The 23,673-nt window shown below is 40.0% G+C and overlaps 1 protein-coding gene across 6 annotated transcripts in view; it reads left to right on the top strand.

Annotated features, from left to right (window-relative positions):
• Positions 1-681: 681 nt before the first annotated feature.
• Positions 682-23,673, top strand: part of TMEM87A (transmembrane protein 87A) — a 63,930-nt gene continuing 40,938 nt past the window's right edge. For 3 of the 6 annotated variants that reach the window (XR_013395096.1, XM_077937609.1, XM_077937608.1), the window contains exons 1-6: positions 712-890; positions 2,016-2,076; positions 5,763-5,848; positions 10,145-10,258; positions 13,117-13,170; positions 13,363-13,407. Coding sequence is in view for 5 of the 6 variants with exons in the window: in XM_077937609.1 (XP_077793735.1) it covers positions 747-890; positions 2,016-2,076; positions 5,763-5,848; positions 10,145-10,258; positions 13,117-13,170; positions 13,363-13,407 (504 nt within the window). In the remaining variant the exon portion in view is untranslated. 6 annotated transcript variants of the gene reach the window in all.

The following is a 23,673-nucleotide window of genomic DNA, read 5'->3' as shown; positions in this document are numbered from 1 at the left end:
TGAACCGGGAAATGCCGAGACGGCCTCCCTGACTGGGACGAAGCATCTGCAGATCTACCTCAGTGGCGGGGTCACGCCACAGATTTTGAAAACTGACCCTCTCTGTCTCCGTTTTCGGTTAAGAGTGGGAAGTGCCGGCCGGGTCTTTGCTGGAGGTTAGGTCTCCGGCCAGATTCTACTGCAGCATCGTACTCTTCAGGGCTAGAAGGGGCCTTTGAAGGTTGTTACACTACCCAGTCTAGGAATCGCGTGTACTCCACCACCGCCGAATTCCAGCCTTTGCTTAAATACCACCCAAACCAGAAAACTCACTAGTAGACGCCAATTGGGCAGCCAGACTTAGGGCTATTCCAGACTTTCTGGCCCCAATGTCTGACACTGACTTATAAGGTATGAGGGGCTGGGGCGAGCGGAAGAAGTTAAGAGCCAAATCCTGCACGGGGTGCCTGCCTGGTCCCAAAACCTTTAAGGGCTGGGAGAGAGAAAAGACTCAGGCCGGGCTGGCATGTAGCGATCTCCCTAACCCAGCTGACCAGGTTCCAACAGAGTGACGCTTGCGCAGTAGGTCCAAAGTCTCAAGGCGCAATGATGACTGTCTGAGGGAGGGGCCGCTACGTCGCACAGCAAACAAGCCCCGCGACGTTTCCAGGACCCGGATAATCCCACCCCCAGAGGAGAGCCGGAAGAAGGCGGGACGAACCGGAAGAGGGTGAAATGCTTTCGGTAGTCACTCCACGGCTGTGAAGATGGCGGCGGCTGCGTGGCTTCAGGTGTTACCTGTCGTTGTTCTGCTTCTGGGACCTCAGCCGTCACCACTGTCGCTTTTCAGTGTGGGACCGGCACCCGTAGCTGCTGCCGACAGGTCCAAATGGCACATTCCAATACCGTCGGTGAGTATTCACTAGCGTCTGAACCTAGAGGAGCAAGAGGTGGGGCTACGGCGGCCCAAGGGGTCCATGAAGGTTCCGCAAAAGTCTCTTCAAAAGGGGTGGGGTTGCCGGGATGGTCTGTGTGGCTGGCCAACTGGGACCCACCTCCCCCTGGAGGGGAAAGCCGCGCACTGATTAGGCTAGCGGGAATGTCAGGGCCACTTCAGCAACAGACAGGAGTGGTGGAGCGGCTTCTCATCAGAAAAACAGAACTTTCAGTGCCTGACTTGAGATGTAAACTTGATGTACAAACGGAGAGTTGTTTATGTTTCAGATTATGTTTCACAGAATCCAGTGCCCCCGGGTTGGATAAGAAAGATATGTAAATAGAGTCTTCATTTCTTTCTTTCTTTTTTTTCCTCTGCACTTCTTGGTCCCTGAGTAATCCTGCTTACGAGATGGGTCGACATCGCTTCAACTTTGAAATGGCTATTCTAAGCTTTACTGTGTAACTAGAAAGCATAGAGATTTTTAAAATGTGTTTTAACATGAGAGTGGTTAAAATGAAAGAAATAGTACTTAAAATTTAATGTGGTAAGGCTAATCTTTCATTTGGATAATTAACTACATGGGTTGACCCTTTCTGCCCCTTACCCATTTTAAACCTTATTTCAGTAACAGGTATAGTCCTGTGAGCAGACAAAAACCAGATGCAGGGAGGAAGTGCTGAAAAGCATTAGCCCCGTTAAACCTATGTTGGCCTTTTTGTTTCATTCTGCACTGCTCACTGATTGTAATGTCCAAATCTTGTTTGGACTTTTGTATATGGCAAACATTATACTTTTTGTTCAATGGTGAAGATTTTCAGGTGTTCAGTTAGGTGTTTGCTTGTTACTAAAGTGATTAATACTTAAGTCTTTAGGTTTGAAAATAAAACTCTGGTTATCTGCACACAGAATAGTTCATTTGAAAAAATGATTGGTTATTCTGAGCAGTGATTGGTGAGTAAAGGGAATGAACTGATTAAGGGGTACATTCCATAAAGATTTTAAGTTAAGTTGGAATTTCTAGCAGCCTTAGATAGTTATATGATGCTTTGGTAATTGAAGCCATCTGAGGCTAATTATCTTTGCTTTATCTTTTCAGGGTAAAAATTATTTTAGTTTTGGAAAGATCCTCTTCAGAAATACCACTATCTTCCTGAAGTGTGAGTTTTTGAATTCCATGAAGTTTTAATTTGAATTTTTAAAATTCATAGGTAATGTTTTAAATTACCTATTTTTAAAGTTCTGAAATCTAATAGTCTGGCATTATCTAGGTATAAATGTTTTTAGGATTACTAAGGTCCTTTCACTGAATCATCTTCAAAGTACTCGTGTGAACTTTATTTTCTTCTTTTGTTTTTTTGGCGTTTACATTGCGTGTATACACTATGTATACATTATATATTAACATATAATGTATATATTAATACATGTGTTATATATACTACATTGAATATTCAGTCACATCTCAGTCGAATTACATTTACGGTTGATATGTTCTGAGAAAAGCATCCTTAGGTGATTTTGTCATTATGCAAACATCATAGAGTATACTTAAAACTGGATGGCATACTTAAAACTGGATGGCACTACACGCCTAGTCTGTATGGAACAGCCTATTGCTCCTAGGCTATAAGCCTGTATAACATGTTATTGTCTGAATAACATAGGTGGTTGTGACACAATGGTAAGTTTTTGTATATCTCAACATAGGAAAGTAGAGTACAAATACGATATTACAGTGGGACCCCCGTTGTATATGTAGTCTTTCATTTACTGAAATGTTACATAGTGCATGACTGTGGTTATGTTGGGGTTGATTCCCTGCATGGTGGTTTTAATCTGTTTTGTGTAGATTAAAGAGGTTTTACTCTTGTGTGCTTGTTAAATGTTTACTGAAAACATGACCTAGGTTTGTCAGGCCATTGGCTGTGAAGGAATATATTAAGTAGATCTTTTATTTACAAAAGGAGTATTTTACTGCCTTGGAAGAGGAAGCTCAGATATGATCAAGAAATAGGGACAATGTAGAACAAAACTAGTTTGTCTAGTGGAAAAATGACTGTGTCTGAATCTAAAGTATCCCATTGTGTGTTAAATAAAGGTTCCTTTTAGTTCTGAAACTGGCTTTAATTTAGCAAATAATTGATTGTGGGCAGCTTTATTTCTAGATGAGGGATAAAAATCCTGATGATAGATGTGTGATTCTATGCATACTGTCTTCACGGAAGTACAAAATTGTAAGTCATAGTTGGATGATTTTATTCTTTTCAATTGTTTAATAAGTAACTATTACTTATTGCATAGACTGCGGGGAAGTGATAGAAAAATGTTCTTCCCTCATCGAGCTTACATTCTAGTGGTGAAAGCAGCAGGTAGAATTTCTCTGAAGAGTATATGCTCTGTCCATGAATATATAATCAGTCTCCTGACCAATGACTTACATTTGATTTAGATCAAATCTACTCTGACACTGGCCTTGTGAGATTGGTTTACTAGGTAACCTAATAACCCTTGTCTTTTGGAATAGTCTGACAGCCTGTTTGCTGTTCTATTCTTTTATTAGGTCCAGTCTTTTTTTCACTTGTAGTTTGATCTAGTGGTGTTTTGCCAAGTTAAACCAACTGCATTTTTTTTTTTTTTTTTAAGATGGTGTCTCGCTCTGTCACCCAGACTGGAGTGCAGTGGCGTGATCTTGGCTCATTGCAACCTCTGCCTCCCAGGTTCAAGTGATTCTCCTGCCTCGGCCTCCCGAGTAACTGGGATTACAGGCATGAGTCTCTATGCCTGGCCCCAACTACATATTTTGAAGTGTTTATATTTCATTGTTTTTGGAGGATTTGAGGCACTTTATTTTTTGTTGTTGTTTTTTGAGACGGAGTTTCACTGTGACGCCCAGGATGGAATGCAATGGCGCGATCTCTGCTCACTGTAACCTCTGCTTCCCAGGTTCAAGCGATTCTCCTGCCCCAGCCTCCCGAGTACCTGGGACTATAGGCGTGTGCCACCATGCCGGCTAATTTTTATATTTTTAATAGAGATGGGGTTTCACCATATTGGCCAGGCTGGTCTCGAACTCGTGACCTCAAGTTATCTGCCTGCCTTGGCCTCCCAAAGTTCTGGGATTACAGGTATGAGCTACCATGCCTGGCCTGAGACACTTTAACATTTACATTATCTTTTTCTTAGTTGTTCCTGTGCTTTCTCATATTTACCAGTTGTCTTTGATTTTGTACTTTTTGGGGAATGGTATATAGCTTTCCATGGAATAGCTGGAACCATTTTTATTGTCTCTTAAAACCTTTCATTTAAGGTTCTAAATGTTGTCTTTTAACATAAACAGCAGTATTTTTGCTGCCAAATTTCCTTACAAGTCTCCTGTTTGGGGGATGTGTTCTTAGTGGCTTTTTACTAGTCAATTTTATCTCTGTATGGATTCTTTTGAATAGTTCATAGCCTGATTGCTTTTTACCATTTCCATAAATTCTATCCAACGGGTTAGATTTTTGAACATTCTAGTAGAGTCCTTTGAAAATGTGTAGGTCATTTAAAAATTAGTTTGAGAAAACAGTTTAAAAGAAAGAAAAAAGGAAGCTTACATCTTTTATTATGAACCAAAAGTAGATTCCTAAATGCAGTCATGTTTATTTTTGTCACATTTGTATAAAGTAGGGAATCTTTAGTGTATTTTTCCTTTCACAGCTAGAATTAGAGATAAAAGCGAATACTGACTTCCTCTAGCTAATCAGTCATATAGTCAGATTTACCCTCCCAAGTCTTCAGAATAATGTTTTGATTCATTAGAATACTGTGCTTCAAACTGTGTTTAATGAGTTTTATGAAGCTTCCATGATAACATGAGCTTCCTTGAGGCCTCTTTTAAGGTAGGCTTTGAAAAAAAAATCTGATACGCTTATCTTTGCTTTTGCTATTTCTACCTTGCACAGCCATGTTTGCTTTTCGTTCATTGCTCTTTCTGTTCTATCTTGATATCTTTCAAGGTCCAAGATATGAATTATGCTCTCAGTGGAACTATTATCCACTATTATGTGTATCATCATTTAACACCATTTAACAGTTACGAATATTGCCCTGTGACATGCATTCCTAATTTTGTTATTCCTTGTCTCAACTAGCCTTTTGAAGGGTCTTAATAATTTGTTTCCACTCATTTCCCTTTTTGGCCTAACAGTGTGCCATATTTATTTATTTATGTTTTTCGAGACAGAGTCTCGCTCTGTCGCCCAAGCTAGAGTGCAGTGGTACCATCATGGCTCACTGCAGACTGGACTTCCTGGGCTCAAGTGATCCTCCTGCCTCCCTCACCTGAGTAGCTGGGGCTACAAGCAAGTACCACCACGCCTAGCTTTTTAAACATTTTTTGTAGAGATGAGTTCTCACTATGTTGCCTAAGGTGGTCTTGAACTCCTGGGCTCAAGTGATCCCCCTGCCTTGGCCTCCCAAACTTCTGGGGTTATAGGTGTGAGCTACTGCACCTAGCCCGCTCAACTTAAATAATAGAAGACTGGCTTTAATTTAGGACTGCTTTATCACTCCCAGGTTTTTCCCAATAGAGATCCAGAAGTTAGGACTTTATGTCATAAAAATAGATCCACAGTTTCAAGAGGTTAAAAACTGCCTACCTGCTATTTTTCTATGAACAACAATACTTTTATCTTAATATCCAGCTTTTTTTGCTATATTATTTCAATACCTTATGTTTGGAGAAAGGATTGTCTTTGAGTATCTCAGTTTAGGGTAGGAAATAAATAGGATGCAGGTTAACAGTTTAGGAAAAATGCTTTTTTCGGGAATTATCTTTTGTTAACAAAAATTTATTCTTTTATAGTTGATGGAGAACCTTGTGACCTGTCTTTGAATATAACCTGGTATCTGAAAAGTGCTGATTGTTACAATGAAATCTACAACTTCAAGGTAACGAACATAAAATTGTAGACTTTTCTTGGACCTTAGTGATTATCTGGTTCCAGTCTCTTGATTTCATGGAGGAAAGAGTATCATGTAGCTATGGAGGAGGAGAGCTGAAACTAGAACACATGCTTCCCAATTTGCAGACCATCAATTCTCAAACTTTTTAGTTTCAGAACTTTTATATTTGTAAAAATTATTGCAGACTCCAGAAAGCCTTTATGCTATTAGAAATTACAACAGAAAATATAGAAATATTTATTAATTTTAAAGTAGCAATAATAAACTTATTACATGTTAATATAAATAACTGTTTTTCCAAGAAAACTACATAAAAGAGTACGATTGTTTCGTATTTTTTTAAGTTTGTGTACTATCTGGGATAACAGAAGATCACTGGATTCTTATATTCCCTTCTTCAGTCAGCCTGTTGCAATAATTTGATTTAAGTACATGTAGAAAATAATGACCTCATACAGATGTATAGTTGGGAAAAGGAATGGTATTTTAATGGCCTTTTCAGATAACTGAGGATATTCTTTTTTGATTCTGTATGAAAACTCAAGTGGAAGTTTTTAAAGGTTAGTTGCAATGTGGAATCTGAAATATTAGTGAACTTTTTTTGTACTCTGATAAAAAAAATCCACTGCTATGAATGTATCTTTCACCTGTGTGTGATCTTGTAGCATCATTTATTGGTCATTTAGAAAATAGTAGTTGACTGAATTATATACATTTTCTAAATATTAACTCATTTCACATTTAGCTAAAACTTACATTGTTTGTAACTATCCCCTGCCCTCTTCATCTCATCAGTAGGTTCTTAAGTTTTGGAAGGAGTTAAATTCGGTGTAGCAGATACAAGTTCTTCACAATTCCAGTTTTTGCTTGAAATCTCAAATTTTATTTGGCAGTGAATACTGTCAGTTGTCTTCCTTGAGGTGACAGCCTCCATTGCCTATTTCCAGAGAAATATCTCTCAAATAACCACATCTGAGTAATGGTAGTTTTTCAGTCATTCTTTCAAGTAAATGTGTTTCATGAAAAAAATGATTAGTTTAACTCACAAGTCAAAGCAGTTGCAGAGTGCTTTATCTCAGGACAATAATTTATTGTATTTTGCATACTTCCATTTTGTCACTTAGATTATTTAAAAAGTCAGGTACTCAAAATATCCAGATTTAATAACATTAATAATTTTTCTGTTTTATCAAGGATATTCTTACATAAAACTGGCATTTTTAAGAACTGCCAGTTTGCGACTGTGAAGAATATGATTGCTAGTACAATTAAGTGCCATTGCCTTAGTTCCTGATAAGGGGCAGCAGTTTTCCTCACTGTTGCTTTCGTAATATCATTGCGAGTCAAATAGCATACTATTTTTTTTTTTTTTTTTTTGAGATGAAGTCTCACTCTGTTGCCCAGGCTGGAGTACAGTGGCGTGATCTCGACTCACCACAATCTCTGCCTCCCGGTTTAAGTGATTCTCTGGCCTCAGCCTCCCGAGTGGCTGGGATTACAGGTGTCTGCCACCACACCTGGCTAATTTTTGTATTTTTAGTAAAGATGTTGGCCAGGCTGGTCTCGAACTCCTGACCTCAGGTGAACCACCTGCCTCAGCCTCCCAAAGTGCTGGGATTATAGGTGTGAACCACCATGCCTGGCCATGAAAATAGTTTTGACCACCTAGACTTTGTGAAAGGGTTCAGCGACCACACTTTTGAGAATTGCCATAATCCGGAATACTTGAGCACTGAAAATATATTGCTCAAAGAACAAAGCTGGAAGCATCACATTACCTGACTTCAAACTATGCTACAGGGCTACAGTAACCAAAACAGACACAAAGACCAGGGGAACAGAAAAGAGAGCCCAGAAATAAGGCCGCACACCTACAACCATCTGACATTTAACAAAGCTGACAAAAACAAGCAATGGGGAAAGGACTCCCTATTTAGTAAATAGTGTTGCATTAGCGTGCTGGCCATATGCAGAAGATTGAAACTGGATCCCTTGCTCACACCATATTCAAAAATCAACTCAAGATAGATTAAAAACTTAAATCTAAAACCAAAACTATAAAAACCCTGGAAGACAACCTAGGCAATACCATTCTGGACATGGTAAGTGGCAAAGATTTCATGATGATGCCAAAAGCAATTGCAACAAAAGCAAAAATTGACAAATGGGATTTAATTAAACTTAAGAGCCTCTGCACAGCAAAAGAAACTATCAACAAAGTAAACAGACAACCTACAGAATGGGAAAAAATATTTACAAACTATGCATCCAACAAAGATTTAATATCCAGCCTCTATAAGGAAGTTAAACAAATTTTTTTTTTTTTTTTTTTTGAGACGGAGTCTCGCTCTGTCGCCCAGGCTGGAGTGCAGTGGCCAGATCTCAGCTCACTGCAAGCTCCGCCTCCCGGGTTCACGCCATTCTCCTGCCTCAGCCTCCCGAGTAGCTGGGACCACAGGCGCCGCCACCTCGCCCGGCTAATTTTTTGTGTTTTTAGTAGAGACGGGGTTTCGCCGTGTTAGCCAGGATGGTCTCGATCTCCTGACCTTGTGATCCGCCCGTCTCGGCCTCCCAAAGTGCTGGGATTACAGGCTTGAGCCACCGCGCCCGGCCGAAGTTAAACAAATTTATATGCAAAAAACAACCCTATAGAAAAGCGGGTAAAGGACATGAACAGACACTTTTCAAAAGAAGACATACATACAGCTAACAAGCATATGAAAAAAACAGCTCTGTATCACTGATTATTAGAGAAATGCAAATCAAAATCACAATGAGATACCATCTCACATCAGAATGGCTATTATTAAAAAGTCGAAGGATAATATATGCTGGCAAGGTTGTGGAGGAAAAGGAATGCATATACATTGTTAGTGGGAGTGTAAATTAGTTCAGCCACTGTGGAAAGCAGTGTGGCAGTTCCTCAAAGAGATAAAAACAGAATTACCATTTGACCCAGCAGTCCCATTACTGGGTATATATACAAAGTAATATAAATCATTCTGCCGTAAAGACACATGCACACGTATGTTCACTGCAGCACTGTTCACGATAGCAAAGACATGGAATCAACCTAAATGCTCATTAGTGGTAAACTGGATAAATAAAATGTGGTACATATGCAGCCATAAAAAAGAATGCAGTACATATGCAGCCATAAACAAGAATGAGAGATCATTTCCTTTGTGAGAACACAGAAGGAGCTGGAGGCCATTATCCTTAGCAACCTAACACAGGAGCAGAAAGCGAAATATCACGTTTTTTTTTTTTTTTTTTTTTTTTTTTTTGAGACGGAGTCTCGCTCTGTCGCCCAGGCTGGAGTGCAGTGACCGGATCTCAGCTCACTGCAAGCTCTCCCTCCCGGGTTCACGCCATTCTCCTGCCTCAGCCTCCCGAGTAGCTGGGACTACAGGCACCCGCCACCTCGCCCGGCTAGTTTTTTGTATTTTTTAGTAGAGATGGGGTTTCACCATGTTAGCCAGGATGGTCTCGATCTCCTGACCTCGTGATCCACCCATCTCGGCCTCCCAAAGTGCTGGGATTACAGGCTTGAGCCACCGTGCCCGGCCGAAATACCACGTTTTGACTTATAAGATGGAGCTGAATGATGAGAACACATGGTCACAAAGAGGGGAATGACAGATACTGGGCCTACTTCAGGGTGGAGGGAGAGGATCAGAAAAAATAACTCTTGAGTACTAGGCGGTACCTGGGTGATGAAATAATCTGTGAAACAATCCCCTGTGAGTTGAGATTACCTGTGTAACAAAGTTGCATGTGTCTACCTGAACCTAAAGTAAAAATTTTTTTAAAAATATATAGAGTTCTGAGTTGAATTGTTCAGACCTTTTCCATTCTGTTTCTATCTCCCTATTTGCATTTTTTAAAAAAGATTGTCCTTCTTTTGTGCTTGCAGCAATTTTGTGCTCTATCTTAGTTTATGAGCATGACTATCTTTTTGTTGATGTTGTTAATTTGGTCAAGTAAACTCTTTTAAGTATATTTTAATGTGACAAAACCCTCTACACTTTGGCAGTTTCCCAGTCTACTCAGAATTGTTAGTAGAACTATGCCTTGTGAGCCAAGACTAGAATTATGCCCTTGAGTCTAATAGTGTTCGATTCTTAGATACTTTTATATGGAGCCTTTATCTGATGCTGTTCATTTTTAAAATAGCAAACTCAAAATTATATTTGTACTACAGGTGAACTATTTGTTGTGCTCTTAGTATCTTATTTTTTGAAAGGTGAATTAACTACTCTGTATTATCTCTTTTTTCAGGCAGAAGAAGTAGAGATGTATTTGGAAAAACTTAAGGAAAAAAGAGGCTTGTCTGGGAGATATCAAACGTCATCAAAATTGTTCCAAAACTGCAGTGAACTCTTTAAAACACAGGTAATCTTTGCAAGTGGTTGGAGGTAAATAGAATAGGTAAAAAATGGAATGTCTGTATTTTTGGCTGTATCCTCTCCCACTCCTCAAGTATTTCTTTTGGTAGAAGTAAGTGGAAGCATGTTCTGCTAGGTACATAGTAAACCACTTACATACTCAACTCATCAAAGAGAGATTGTATTTTCCTTTGTGTGTAAAAAGCAAACCCCCATTTTTTTTAATGTGGTAAAATATACACTACATAAAATTTACCATTTTAACCATTTCTAAGTGTATAATACAGTGGCATTAAGTATATTCACATTGCTGTGCAGCCATCAACCCATCTCCATATCTCCAGTACTTTTTTTTTTTTTCCAAGGCAGAGTCTCGCTCTGTCCCCCAGGCTGGAGTGCAGTGGCGCAATCTTGGCTCACTGCAGTCTCCACCTCCGTCCGGGGTCCAAGCAATTCTTTCGCCTCAGCCTCCCAAGTGGCTAGGGCTATAGGTTCACACCATTACACCTGGCTAATTCTTTTTGTATTTTCAGTAGAGACAGGATTTCACCATGTTAGCCAGGCTGGTCTTGAACTCTTGACCTCAAGTGATCTACCCACCTTAGCCTGCTGAAATGCTGGGATTACAGTTGTGAGCCACCGGGCTGAGCCGCATGTCTAGTACTTTTATCATCCCAAACTAAAACAGCATACCTATTAAACAAAAATTCCCCACCCTCCAACCCCAAGTCCACAGTAACCACTCTTCTACTTTCCATGAGTTTGACTATTCTAGATACCTCATATAAATAGAATCATACAACTTTTTTTTTTTTTTTTTGGTCTGACTTCTTTCACTTAGCATAATGTTTTTAAGGTTCATCCATGTTGTAGCATTATCAGAATTTCATTCCTTTTTAAGGCTAAATGATGATTTATGGTATGTATGTACCACATTTTGTTTTTCCATTCATCTGTTGATAGACATTTAAAACCTCACATTTTTAATTCTCTGGTCTCCTCATCTCGTTAATATGTTCCTAGAAAAATCAAGTCTTTAAAATTTTACTGCTATAGATCTGAAATCAGAAGGGTATCATCATCTTAGAGTTCAGTTTCACACCTTAATTTTGTAGAAAGAGGGAGATGTGAATAATCATGTATTTTTCACGCTTACATATATGTAATGTAAGTGGGATTCTGATATGAAATTTTGTCTTAGAAAGAGTAATCTAATACCAATTTTTTTGATAGAAAAGTTTTATATGTGTTAAAAATAGTTATAGTAATTATCATCTATACTTGTCCTTACTATATTTAAAATTCGTTTTGGAATATTTAGCAGCTTGCCTTGAACTGTTAAATTACTGGAAGTAAAGTTTATTATTAAGAAGACAAATTTAATCATTGAATTGTAATTGAGCCTGGACACGGTGGCTCAGGCCTGTAATCCCATCACTTTGAGAGGCTGAGGTGGGCGGATCACCTGAGGTCAGGAGTTCAAGACCAACCTGGCCAACATGGTGAAACCCTGTCTCTACTAAAAATACAAAAAAAATTATCCGGGCGTGTAATCCCAGCTACTCGGGAGGCTGAGGTGGGAGAATCACTTGAACCCAGAAGGCTGAGATCGTGCCACTGCACTCCAGCCTGGGCAACAAGAGTGAAACTTGGTCTCAAAAAAAAAAAAAAATTGATAGTTGATGAGCAGATGAAGTAATTGGTAATTGAAGGAAGAGTTCAGCTTTTATTATAACTTAGGTTTTATGATCTTGAAGGGAGAAGAAAATAGCTTTAAGATGGTGAAAGAATGGTAGAGAAAGCTAGAAACAATGTGATGTTGTGTAGTTTGTATGTTTTCTGTTGGTTTTCCAAATTTATCCCTTAGACTAGGAGGATTGGTTGGTCTTTCCTGGATTTGATTATGGAAAGCTACCTGTTGCCTCTGGTTGCCTGAGGCTGACTACTTTCAGATGTGCTATAATCTTTCCAGGGTCTTGGCTTATTGGTAAGGTTTCCTCTCCTCCTCCAGTCTAATGTAACAGGTTGAATTACACAGTCTCATTACTCAGGAAGGAGAATGCCTCATCTACCGATAATTGGTAAGAAAGATAATTAGTGTAGTTTTTTACAGGCATGAAATGTAGTGCGGTGGAAGGGACAGCAGACCTAAGTGTCAAGAATATTAGGTTTAGGCCGGGCGCGGTGGTTTACGCCTGTAATCCCAGCACTTTGGGAGGCCGAGGCAGGTGGATCACAAAGTCAAGAGATCGAGACCATCCTGGCTAACATGGTGAAACCCCGGCTCTACTAAAAATACAAAAAAAAATTAGCCGGGCGTGGTAGCAGGCACCCGTAGTCCCAGCTACTCGGGAGGCTGAGGCAGGAGAATGGCGTGAACCTGGGAGGCGGAGCTTGCAGTGAGCCAAGATCCTACTGCTGCGCTCCAGCCTGAGCGACAGAGCAAGACTCCGTCTCAGAAAAAAAAAAAAAAAAGAATATTAGGTTTAAATCCTATTTCTTTGTCTAAAGCTTTGTAGTTTTGAGCCACATTTTACTCACCTGTAAAATGAGGGGAAGTGATCTAAGATTCTTCTATCCTAAGTATACATCCTATATCTAAGACTTTGTAATTCTTAAATGTTTATTATTCTCATAGAAAAATTGAATGGCCGTTTTGGTTTGATACTATTTTCTAGTTCCCAGCAGGGTTTTATTCACTTGTTTGTGGTTAATTGGAAATGTTTTGTCTACTGATGCTGTGTTGTTATATTTACTAGTTAGGGTGTGGTGTTTTGTTTTAACCATTTCTTTGTATTTTCAGCTACACTTTTCTTCTAGTATTTACACACCTTTAATTTTTTTAGTTTTGTGTTTCTTTTATAGAGCTTTTCTGGAGATTTTATGCATCGACTGCCTCTTTTAGGAGAAAAACAGGAGGTAATTGTTTTCATTCTATATTTCTGAGAGTGCAGTAAAAACTTCGGTGGTGCAGGAGACACCCATGCTCGCTACATCTCCAGGGAGGGGGCGCTGCACCTGGGGAGCAGGCTCAGACAGAGGCTACAGGAACTTGGGCAGCTAAAAACGAGAAGTTCTGAATTAATTATTATTATTTTTTAATATTTAAAGGCTAAGGAGAATGGAACAAACCTTACCTTTATTGGAGACAAAACTGTAAGTATATTTGGGGATTTGGGGCATTGAACACATATTTTAGTTTTCTTATATTCATATATTTTTGAATTGTTCTCGCATATGATGCTAACATTTGAAAAGAAAGTTAAGTCTGGAAGCTATAGACCAAAATCTTAAAAATGGTTGGATCTCTGGATGATAACCATGAGTGATTTTTAGTTACTTCTTTGTGTTTTTTGTATTTCTATATTTTCTCCTGTACACCTGTATTGCTTTTATAATTATCCCTCAATACGTATCTGTAAACAGGAAGAAACTTATTAAAAATAAGAACTCTTAAACTTCAACTAAAATTATCTGTGATAAAATATAATTGAAAGAGAGTTTGGAAAATTGAAATAAGGTCTAAAACTGTAAATATGCCTTAAGTTTTCATAAATATGCATTGTATGGATACTATTTAAAAATTCATAATAACTAATCCCTCAAAACATGACCAGTTAAAAATTTAGAGGAAGGATGACAGCTATCAATGTGGGATTACGGTTTTTATAAGGCTGATTAAAGTTTTTAATTTTATAACCTTATGAAGGTATAGTATACATATGACAGAAGTTTTGTTTTGTTTTGTTTTGTTTTTTGAGACAAGCTCTCACTCTTGCCCATGCTGAAGAACAGTGGTGTGAACATGGCTCCCTGCTGCCTTGACCTCCTGGGCTCAAGTGATCCTCCTGCCTCAGACTCCCAAGTAACTGGGACCACAGGCACATACCGCCATGCCTGGCTAATTTTTAAAAATATTTTGTAGAGATTGGGTCTCACCATGTTGCCCAGGCTGGTATGGAACTCCTAGGCTCAAGTAATCATCTCACTTCAGCTTCCCAAAGTGCTGGGATTATAGGTGTGAGCCACTGCGCCCAGCCTAAAAGTTATTGTTAAAGTTATTATATTAAAGCATATAATTTAGTGGTTTTTAGTATTCTCAAGTTGTGCAAGCACCACTCAAAGTCTAGTTCCAGAATTGTTCATCGTCCCCAAAAGTAGCCCCATACTCATTATCAGTCACTCCCCATTTTTCCTGCCCCCAGCCTCTGACAATCAGTAATCTATTTTCTGTCTCTGTATTTGCCTTTTCTGGACATTTTATATAACTGAAATCATATAATACGTGGCCTTGTGTCTGGCCTCTTTCACAGTTTCCACTTTGTCTTAACTTTTACTTCCTGCTTGCACAGAGCCTTAAGATCAGCCAGCGAGTGATTAGGGCCTTCTCAGGTCTCTCCTGGACCTGTGCACAGCCCTGGGCGTATGGCCTTCTAGATTTCCAGGAATATTTTGGAGCTTTCCAAAGTCCCTGTGGACATCCCATTCTCCAGTTTTTCCTTTTAAGTTTCCGATCAGCCTCTTAGTAGCCCCGGTTGGTAATGTCACCTCAGGCAGCTGTGATCTTGAAGGATTGCTATTCAGTGTGTTTGGCAAATGCTTTGAGTACAGGGCTGTTGACACTAGGTGATCTCTGAGTCAGGTCAGATAAAGACAAGCCCTGAGAATGGAGCTTTTCAGCAATTTGCCAGACAGCTCAGGTGATCAGTCTTTCAGGGACCTCCAAATTTGTTTCTTCCTTTCGGAGGCCTACGTGAGCAGATCACTTGAGGCCAGGAGTTTGACACCAGCCTGGCCAACATGGTGAAACTTGTCTCTGCCAAAAATACAAAAATTAGGCAGGCATGGTGGATGGTGGTGCACACCTGTAATCCCAGCTACTTGGGAGGCTGAAGCAGGAGAATCACTTGAACCCAGAAAGTGGAGGCTGCAGTGAGCTGAGATCACACCACTGCACTCCAGCCTAGGCAACAGAGTGAAACTCTATGTTCCCTTCCCCTGTCGCCTTTGCCCAGTGGCTGCTAAGCTGTTGTTTTTCTCAGGTGTTAACGGTTTCAGCGACTTTGGTTTTAAGGAACTTGAGAGAGAGGGATGGGATTACGGTGAACACAGACATCTCAAGCTTACTTTTCTTTCCTAGATTCAGTTGCCTTTCTCGAAGAAGCATTTCTTGTATTGTTGAAAGACTTTAATTAATTTCCAAAGTTCCAAAAGTTGATTTTGATAGTTTTTGCCAGTGTTTTTGTTGCTTTTATAGATGAGTAGATTTTCAGAGTTTCTTATTCTGCCATTCTGAAAGTATTCTCACTACCCAAACCCCAGTTTTATTTATACAGAATTTTAACTGAAAGTAGGTTAGGCATGACAATCTTTGTTAGTTTTTTTAAACAAAAGATAGCCGTTAGGACTGGGTGCAGTGGCTCACGCCTATAATGCCAACACTTTGAGAGGCCAAGGTGGGCAGATCACTTGAGGTGGGGAGTTTGAGACCAGCCTGGCCAATGTGGTGAAACTTTGTCTTTACTAAAAATACAAAAATTAGTTGGTCATGGTGGCAGGCACCTGTAATCCAAGCAACTCGGGAGGCTGAGGCAGGAGAATCACTTGAACGTGGGAGGTGGAGGTTGCTGTGAGCTGAGATCACGCTACTGCACTCCAGTCTGGGTGACCAGTGAGATTCCATCTCAAAAAAAAAAAAAAAGAAAAAAGATATTCATTGGATTTTCTCTTACTAATAGGCATATATTCACTGTGAAAATGGAGACGAAATGAATGAAAAGAAGAAAGTAGTAATCTATAATACCATGCAGTGATGTATTTATTTTCCTAGTCTTTTGTATATGGGCATGTTGATATTTATTTTAAAAAGGGGATCTTATAGTATGTATTATATGACTTTTTTTATAGCTTAGCAATATAACATGGACATCTCTTCAGTTTGGTAAATATTGTATTACATTGTTACTTAAATGCTTGTGTAGTGTCTTATTGTATGAGTACATTGCAATTTGTTCAATTCTCTATTCTTGAACATTTATGAGTTTCATTATCTTGGAATTTTATGCAGTGTTGTGATTAATATTTTAACTACATTTGCTTTTAAGTCTTTATTTTCTGATCTCTGAAGAATTGTATATTGGGATAAGTTTTTAATTCTATAACTTAAAAGTAAAAATCCTTTGTAATTTTATGTTCTAATAGTTTGCGTTTGGTGTGATTACACAGAGCACATGCATATTAACCAAAATAAGATCATATTAGACACCGTTGTATAATTTTTTATTTTTACTACCAAATTGGTACATTGAATACTACTTCACCTTTTCATGGCTGCTTATTGTTCCATTTTATTATGATTTTAATAATTAACTCCCAATTGATGAATATTTGGGTTGTTCCCAAATTTTCCCTATTATGGATAAGGTCATGTTCATAATGTGTAGCTGTATCTCTGTGTACATTTATAATCTTTAGGCTAAATTCCTGGAGGTAGAATTGCTAGATCCACATGTATGCACAGTTTAAACCTCTTTTTTGTAGCAATTTATGGCCCCAAGAAAGTGAGAGTGTCTTAGTTTGTTTATGTTGCTATGTAAGGACACCTGGAGCTGGGTAATTTATTAAAAAAAAGAGGTTTATTTGGCTCACTGTTCTGTGGGCTATGAAAGAAGCATGGGGCCGGCATCTGTTTCTAGTGAGGGCTTGAGGCTGCTTCCACTCATGGTGGGAGGTGAAGGGGAGTCTGTGTGTGCAGATCACATGGCAAGGGAGGAAGAAGGAAAGAGGGAGGAGGAGGAGAGGACGTAGTGGACTCTTTTTTAATAATCAAGGAAGCAATAGAGGGAGAAGTCATTACTGAAAGGACAGTGGCACCAAGCCATTCGTTAGGGATTGGCTCCGTGACCCAAACACCTCTCTCTAGATTTCACCTCCAACACTGGGGATCAAATTTCAATACGAAATTTGGGAGGACAGATACCTAAACCATAGCAGTGAGTTTCCATCTTTCCTCACAAAAACAATGGCTGTCATTTAAAATAGATTTTATGCAGTTTGTCTAGTTAAGCAATAATTTGTTGTTGTAAATTATATTTAAAAAATTATTGTTAAGCCAGGCGCTGTGGCTCACGCCTATAACCCCAGCACGTTGGAAGGCCACAGCAGGCGGATCACTTGAGCTCATGAGTTTAAGACCAGCCTGGGCAATATGGTGAAACCTTGTCTCTACAAAAAATGATGGAAAAATTAGCCAGAAGATGGCACGTGCGCCTGTAGTCCCAGCTACTTGGGTGACTGATGTGGGAGGATGGCTTGAGCCTGGGAGGCAGAGATTGCAGTGAGCCAAGATCACACCACTTCACTCTAGGCAATAGAGCCATACCTTGTCTCAAAAACAAAAACAACAACAAAAAAATTATTGTTGAAGGTGAACATTCATTTATATGGATATTGGCTCTTGTGCTTTCTTCATTTGTCTTCTGCGCACAGCATACTTTGAGTTCTATTCAAGGCTTCAGTCTTGTTACAGTGATTAGAACTGGCTGAAAGGTGACCCTGTTGAATACCACAAGTAATATTTAGGAATACTTAGTCAAAATATAGTCAAAAGAAATGAAAGAATTAACTATCTTTTGATCTTTCTTCCTGAAAATTTGGTCCAAGGCAAATACCTTATAATCCTATTTAAAGGATATTCACAGGCTGGGTTCAATGGTAATCTCCGCATTTTTGAGGCCCAAAGTGGGTGGATCACTTAAAGCCAGGGTTTGAGACCAGTCCTGTCAACATGGCAAAACCCTGTCTCTACTAAAAATGCAAAAATTAGCTTGGTGTGGTGGGGTACATCTGTAATCCTAGCTACTTGAGTGCTTGAGGCCTGAGAATCACTTGAGCCCAAAAGGCACAGGTTGTAGTGATCTATGATTGCACCACTGCACTCCAGCCTGAGTGATAAAATGAGACTCTGTCTCAAAAAAACAAAAAGGATACTCACAAATTCAGTACCTCCATCCTATTTCATTAAAGCTCTGATTAAATATATATGTTTATGGGCCGGGTGTAGTGGCTGACACCTGTGATCCCAGCACTTTGGGAGGCCAAGGTGGGTGGATCACCTGATGTCAGGAGTTCAAGGTCAGCCTGGCCAACGTGGTGAAACTGCATCTCTACTAAAAATACAAAAAAAAAAAAAAGGAAAATTAACTAGGCGTGGTGGCGCACGCCTGTAATCCCAGCTATGTGGGAGGCTGAGGTGGGAGAATTGCCTAAACCCAGGAGGCGGAGATTACATTGAGCCGAGATCGTTCCACTGCACTCCAGCCTGGGCAACAGACCAAGACTCCATCTAAAGAAAAAAAAAACCTATATGTTTATGGAAGAAAGGTCCTCTGCATGTCCCTTCTTCTAAGGAAAGAATGATAAAAGAGAACACTTTAATATTTTGATTAACTCAGTTGTTTTGGATTTAAGCAATAATGTGATACATTTAACATTACAATTTAAAAAAAATTAATAGAGTTTATTGTTTAGAGCAGTTTTAGGTTCACAACAGAATTGAATAAAAGGTACAGAGAGGCCAGTGCAGTGGCTTACACCCTTTGGGAGGCCAAGGTGGGAGGATCACTTGAACACAGGAGTTCAAGAGCAGCCTGGAAAACATTGAGACCCTATCTCTACAAAAAGCAAAAGTTGGCTGGGTACAGTGGCTCATGTCTGTAATCCCAGCACTTTGGGAGGCCCAGGCAGACAGATCACCTGAGGTCGGGAGTTTGAGACCGATCTGACCAACATGGAGAAACCCGTCTCTACTAAAAATATAAAATTAGCTGGGCGTGGTGGCGTATGCCTGTAATCTCAGCTACTTGGGAGGCTGAGGCAGGAGAATAACTTGAACCTGGGAGGCGGAGTTTGTGGTGAGCCAAGATCGCACCATTGCACTCCAGCCTGGGCGACAAGAGCAAAACTCCGTCTTAAAAACAAACAAAACCCAAATTACCCAGCATGGTTGTGCATGCCTATAGTCACAGCTACAAGGGAGGCTGAAGTGGGAGGGTCACTTAAGCCCAGGAGTTCAAGGCTGCAGTGAGCCATGATCATGCCACTGTACTCTAGTCTAAGCAATAAAGCAACACTCTGTCTCAAAAAAAAAAAAAAAGGAGTGGTCCCACATGCCCTGTCTATACCTGTACACTTAGCCTTCCCCGTCATCAACATACTGCGCCACTGTGGCACACAGTTATAATTGATGAACCATGTTGACATGTCATTATCAACCAAAGTCTGTAGTTTACATTAAGGTTCACTCTGCATTGTACATTGTATGAATTTTGATAAATGTGTAAAGACATCTTCACCTTTGTAGTAGTATACAGAATAGGTTCATTGCCTAAAAATCCTCTGGGCTCTGCCTGTTCGTCTCTCCTTTCGCCTTGAACTGGCAATCACTGATCTTTTTACTGTCTTCATAGTTTTGCCTTTTCCAGAATGTCATCTAGTTGGAGTTGTACAAATATGTGACCTTTTTAGATTGGCTTCGTTCACTTAGTAATATGCATTTAAGGTTCCTCCATGTCTTCTGGTGGCTTGATAGTTCATTTCCTTTTAGTGCTGAATCATATTCCATTGTTTGGATATATCACAGTTTATCCATTCATCTATTGAAGGACATCTTGATTGCTTTCAAATTATAACAATTATAGATAAAGCTGTTGTAAACATTTGTGTCCAGGGTTTTATGTGGATGTAAGTTTTCAACTCATCTGGGTAACTATCAAGGAGCATGATTGCTAGATTGTATGGTAAGAGTATGTTTAGTTTTGTAACCATTGCAATTTTGACAACGCAGTGCTTAATCAAAAATAGCATGTTCTGGCAACAAAACTACTCTTGTAGTCTGTCTGTCTGACAGCATCAATAATGGATTGTCTCTTGTAGCTTTAATTACCTTACTCATGGGGTTAAAAAGTTCTGTTGAAGGGCACTTACAATTTTGAGATCATACCATGAAGACAGTGCTTTAAAAATAATTCTGTTCACAAGCTAGCGGTAGACTGTGAAAAAGGGAAATAAAGAAAAAAATAGTTCTGTTATGGAGAACAAAATAATTAATAGTTGAGATGGTAGTTAAGAGCCCAGGCTCTGGGGTCAGGTGTCCTAGATTTTGAAATCCCAACTTCATAACTTAATATTTCCCTTGGAAATGTTATTGTGCTTCAGTTTCTTACATAATAAAATGGAGCTAATAAGAATGATATTACCAAGAATTGTTGAGTAGCGAAGTCCAGGTCTCCATGCTTCCACAAAAGCAACTAGTAAACTGATGAAAACTGTCACATGCAACTTTCACAGAACTTTGAAATCGAGCCAAAACTTAAATAAGGAAAAAGTTCAACAAAGAAGCTGCTACATTACATTAAGAAAGTTCTGTGATATTGTAATTTGTTTACCATACCCTCCTTCCCAGTTCAGAGGCAGGAAGATGGCAACCCACAGTCATGGTGCAAGTCACTAGTGCCAGGGGAACTAATACAGACCTTTTTCTTAAAGACTTGCCATTGTGTGTTTTCACCTGTCTGGAGGCTCCCTGAAGGACCCGTGCAAGGACTTGCCTCTGTTTTCCCCAATTTAGAGTGTTCCCAGGGCTGGAGTGGCTTCCTGGGTTGTGTTTGCCAAAAGCATTTGAAGGCAGAAGTATTGTGTACATAGGGAAGGGGATAACAGTGGGGATAAGCAATAGAGAGACTGTCAAGCATGAGAAGGAAAGGGTCCAGAAAGGAGATTTGTGGAAGAACAAGGCTTTTTAAAGCTTCTGTGTATATTGAGGTATGAAGAAAGCCATGTATATTCTCACGACTGGACATATGATCAGAAAAGACCTTAGATGACCTTAAGCTTTCATTCTGGCTAACCTTCAGGCTCTGTACAAGCAAAAAGTGAAGACTAAGGAACAGCTTTAATTGGCCCAGCTAAGCATTGAAGGATTGCCCCAGGGTGCAAAGACTGGGAGAATATTCTGTTCTTTTTTGTCTTTGGCTCCTGGTGTTTAAGAAATCTTTGTCAAAACACTAGCTGACCGCTAAGCTAAAGGAATATAGATTCCAGTAGCCACATAGGTCTAAGAATGCAGACTTTTAAAAAATGGTTTAGAAAAGTTACTAAGTAAAAGAGACAACCCATATTATTACCAGCTAACAAACCCCAAGGAGGGGGCAGATTGTGGTTTCCAGAGTTGTCACTTTATAACATTTAGTTTTCAGTGGAAAATTATGAGGCATCCATATAAACAAAGTATGGCATATTTACAGGATTAAAAAAGTATACATGCTTCGAAGAGGAAGCCTCAGCATTAGACTCCCCAGACCAAAGATTTTAAATGAACTGTCTTAAATATGCTCAAAGAGCTAAAAATAAAAAAAAACCATGGATGAAGAACCTAAAGGAAATCAGGAGAACATAGAGATAAAAATGATAAAAAGAATGAAGATGAGCCTGAGAGACCTATGGGACACCCTTAAGTGTATCAACATCCACATAGTAGGAATTCATCAGAGGGAGAAGAGAGAGAGAAAGGTATGGAAAGAATATTTGAAGGAATAATGCCCAGCAACTTCCTAAATTTGATGAAATTATGAATTTCAGAAAAATTGAGAAGCTCACAGATCTCAAACTACAACCAGGAATGAAAAAGTAAAATGTTTTATGTCCATAAAATGGAATATCATTCATCTATAAAAATGAATGAGAGCTGGATTCCAAGATGGCCGAATAGGAACAGCTCTGTCTGCAGCTCCCAGCGTGATTGACACAGAAGATGGGTGATTTCTGCATTTCCACCTGAGATACCTGGTTCATCTCACTGGGACTGGTTGGATAGTGGGTGCAGCCCACGGAGGGCAAGCCAAAGCAGGGCGGGGCATCGCCTCACCCGGGAAGTGCAAGGGGTCAGGGATATCCCTTTCCTAGCCAAGGGAAGCCGTGATAGACTGTACCAGGAAAATTGGGACACTTCCGCCTTAATACTGCACTTTTCCAATGGTCTTAGCAAAGGGCACACCAGGAGATTATATACAGCACCTGGCTCAGCGGGTCCCACACCCACGGAGCCTTGCTCACTGCTAGCGCAGCAGTCCCAAATAGAACTGTGAAGTGGCAGCCCGGCTGGGGAAGGGGCGTCGCCATTGCTGAGGCTTGAGTAGGTAAAGCGGCCAGGAAGTTCACATTGGGTGGAGCCCACCACAGCTCAGCGAGGCCTGCCTGCCTCTGTAGACTCCAGCTCTGGGGGCAGGGCATAGCTGAACAAAAGGCAGCAGAAACTTCTGAAGATTTAAACATCCCTGTCTGACAGCTCTGAAGAGAGCAGTGGTTCTCCCAGCACAGTGTTTGAGCTCTGAGAATGGACAGACTGCTTCCTGAAGTGGGTCCCTGACCCCCGTGTTGCCTGACTGGGAGACACATCCCAATAGGGGCCAGCTGATGCTTCATACAGCCAGGTGCTCCTCTGAGACGAAGCTTCCAGAGGAAGGATCAGGCAGCAACATTTACTGTTCTGCAGCCTCCGCTGGTGATAACCAGGCAAACGGTGTGGAGTGGACCTCCAGCAAACTCCAACAGACCTGCAGCTGAGGGACCTGACTCTTAGAAGGAAAACTAACAAACAGAAAGGAATAGTATCAACATCAACAAAAAGGACATCCACACCAAAACCCCATCTGTAGGTCACCAACATCAAAGATCAAAGGTAGATAAAACCAGAAAGATGGGGAGAAACCAGAGCAGAAAAGCTGAAAATTCTCAAAACCAGAGCACCTCTTCTCCAAAGACTCGCAGCTCCTCGCCAGCAACGGAACAAAGCTGGACAAAGAATGAATTTGACGAGTTGACAGAAGTAGGCTTCAGAAGGTCAGTAATAACAAACCTCTCCAAGCTAAAGAAGGATGTTCGATCCCATTGCAAGGAAGCTAAAAACCTTGAAAAAAGATTAGACGAATGACTAGAATAAACAGTGTAGAGAAGACCTTAAATGACCTGATGGAGCTGAAAACCATGGCACGAGAACTACGTGACACATGCACAAGCTTCATTAGCCAATTTGATCAACTGGAAGAAAGGGTATCAGTGATTGAAAATCAAATGAATGAAATGAAGGAAGAAGAGAACTTTAGAGAAAAAAGAGTAAAAAGAAATGAACAAAGCCTCCAAGAAGTATGGGACTGTGTGAAAAAAGAGCAAATCTCCATCTGATTGGTGTACCTGAAAGTGACGGGGAGAATGGAACCAAGTTGGAAAACACTCTTCAGGATATTATCTAGGAGAACTTCCCCAACCTAGCAAGGCAGGCCAACATTCAGATTCAGGAAATACAGAGAATGCCACAAAGATACTCCTTGAGAAGAGTAACCCAAAGACACATAATTGTCAGATTCA

Source organism: Macaca mulatta, chromosome 7 (genome assembly GCF_049350105.2).
Source record: "Macaca mulatta isolate MMU2019108-1 chromosome 7, T2T-MMU8v2.0, whole genome shotgun sequence".
NCBI lineage: Eukaryota > Metazoa > Chordata > Mammalia > Primates > Cercopithecidae > Macaca > Macaca mulatta.
The sequence above is the reverse complement of the archived record's forward strand: the minus strand, read 5'-3'. Positions and strand labels throughout refer to the sequence as shown.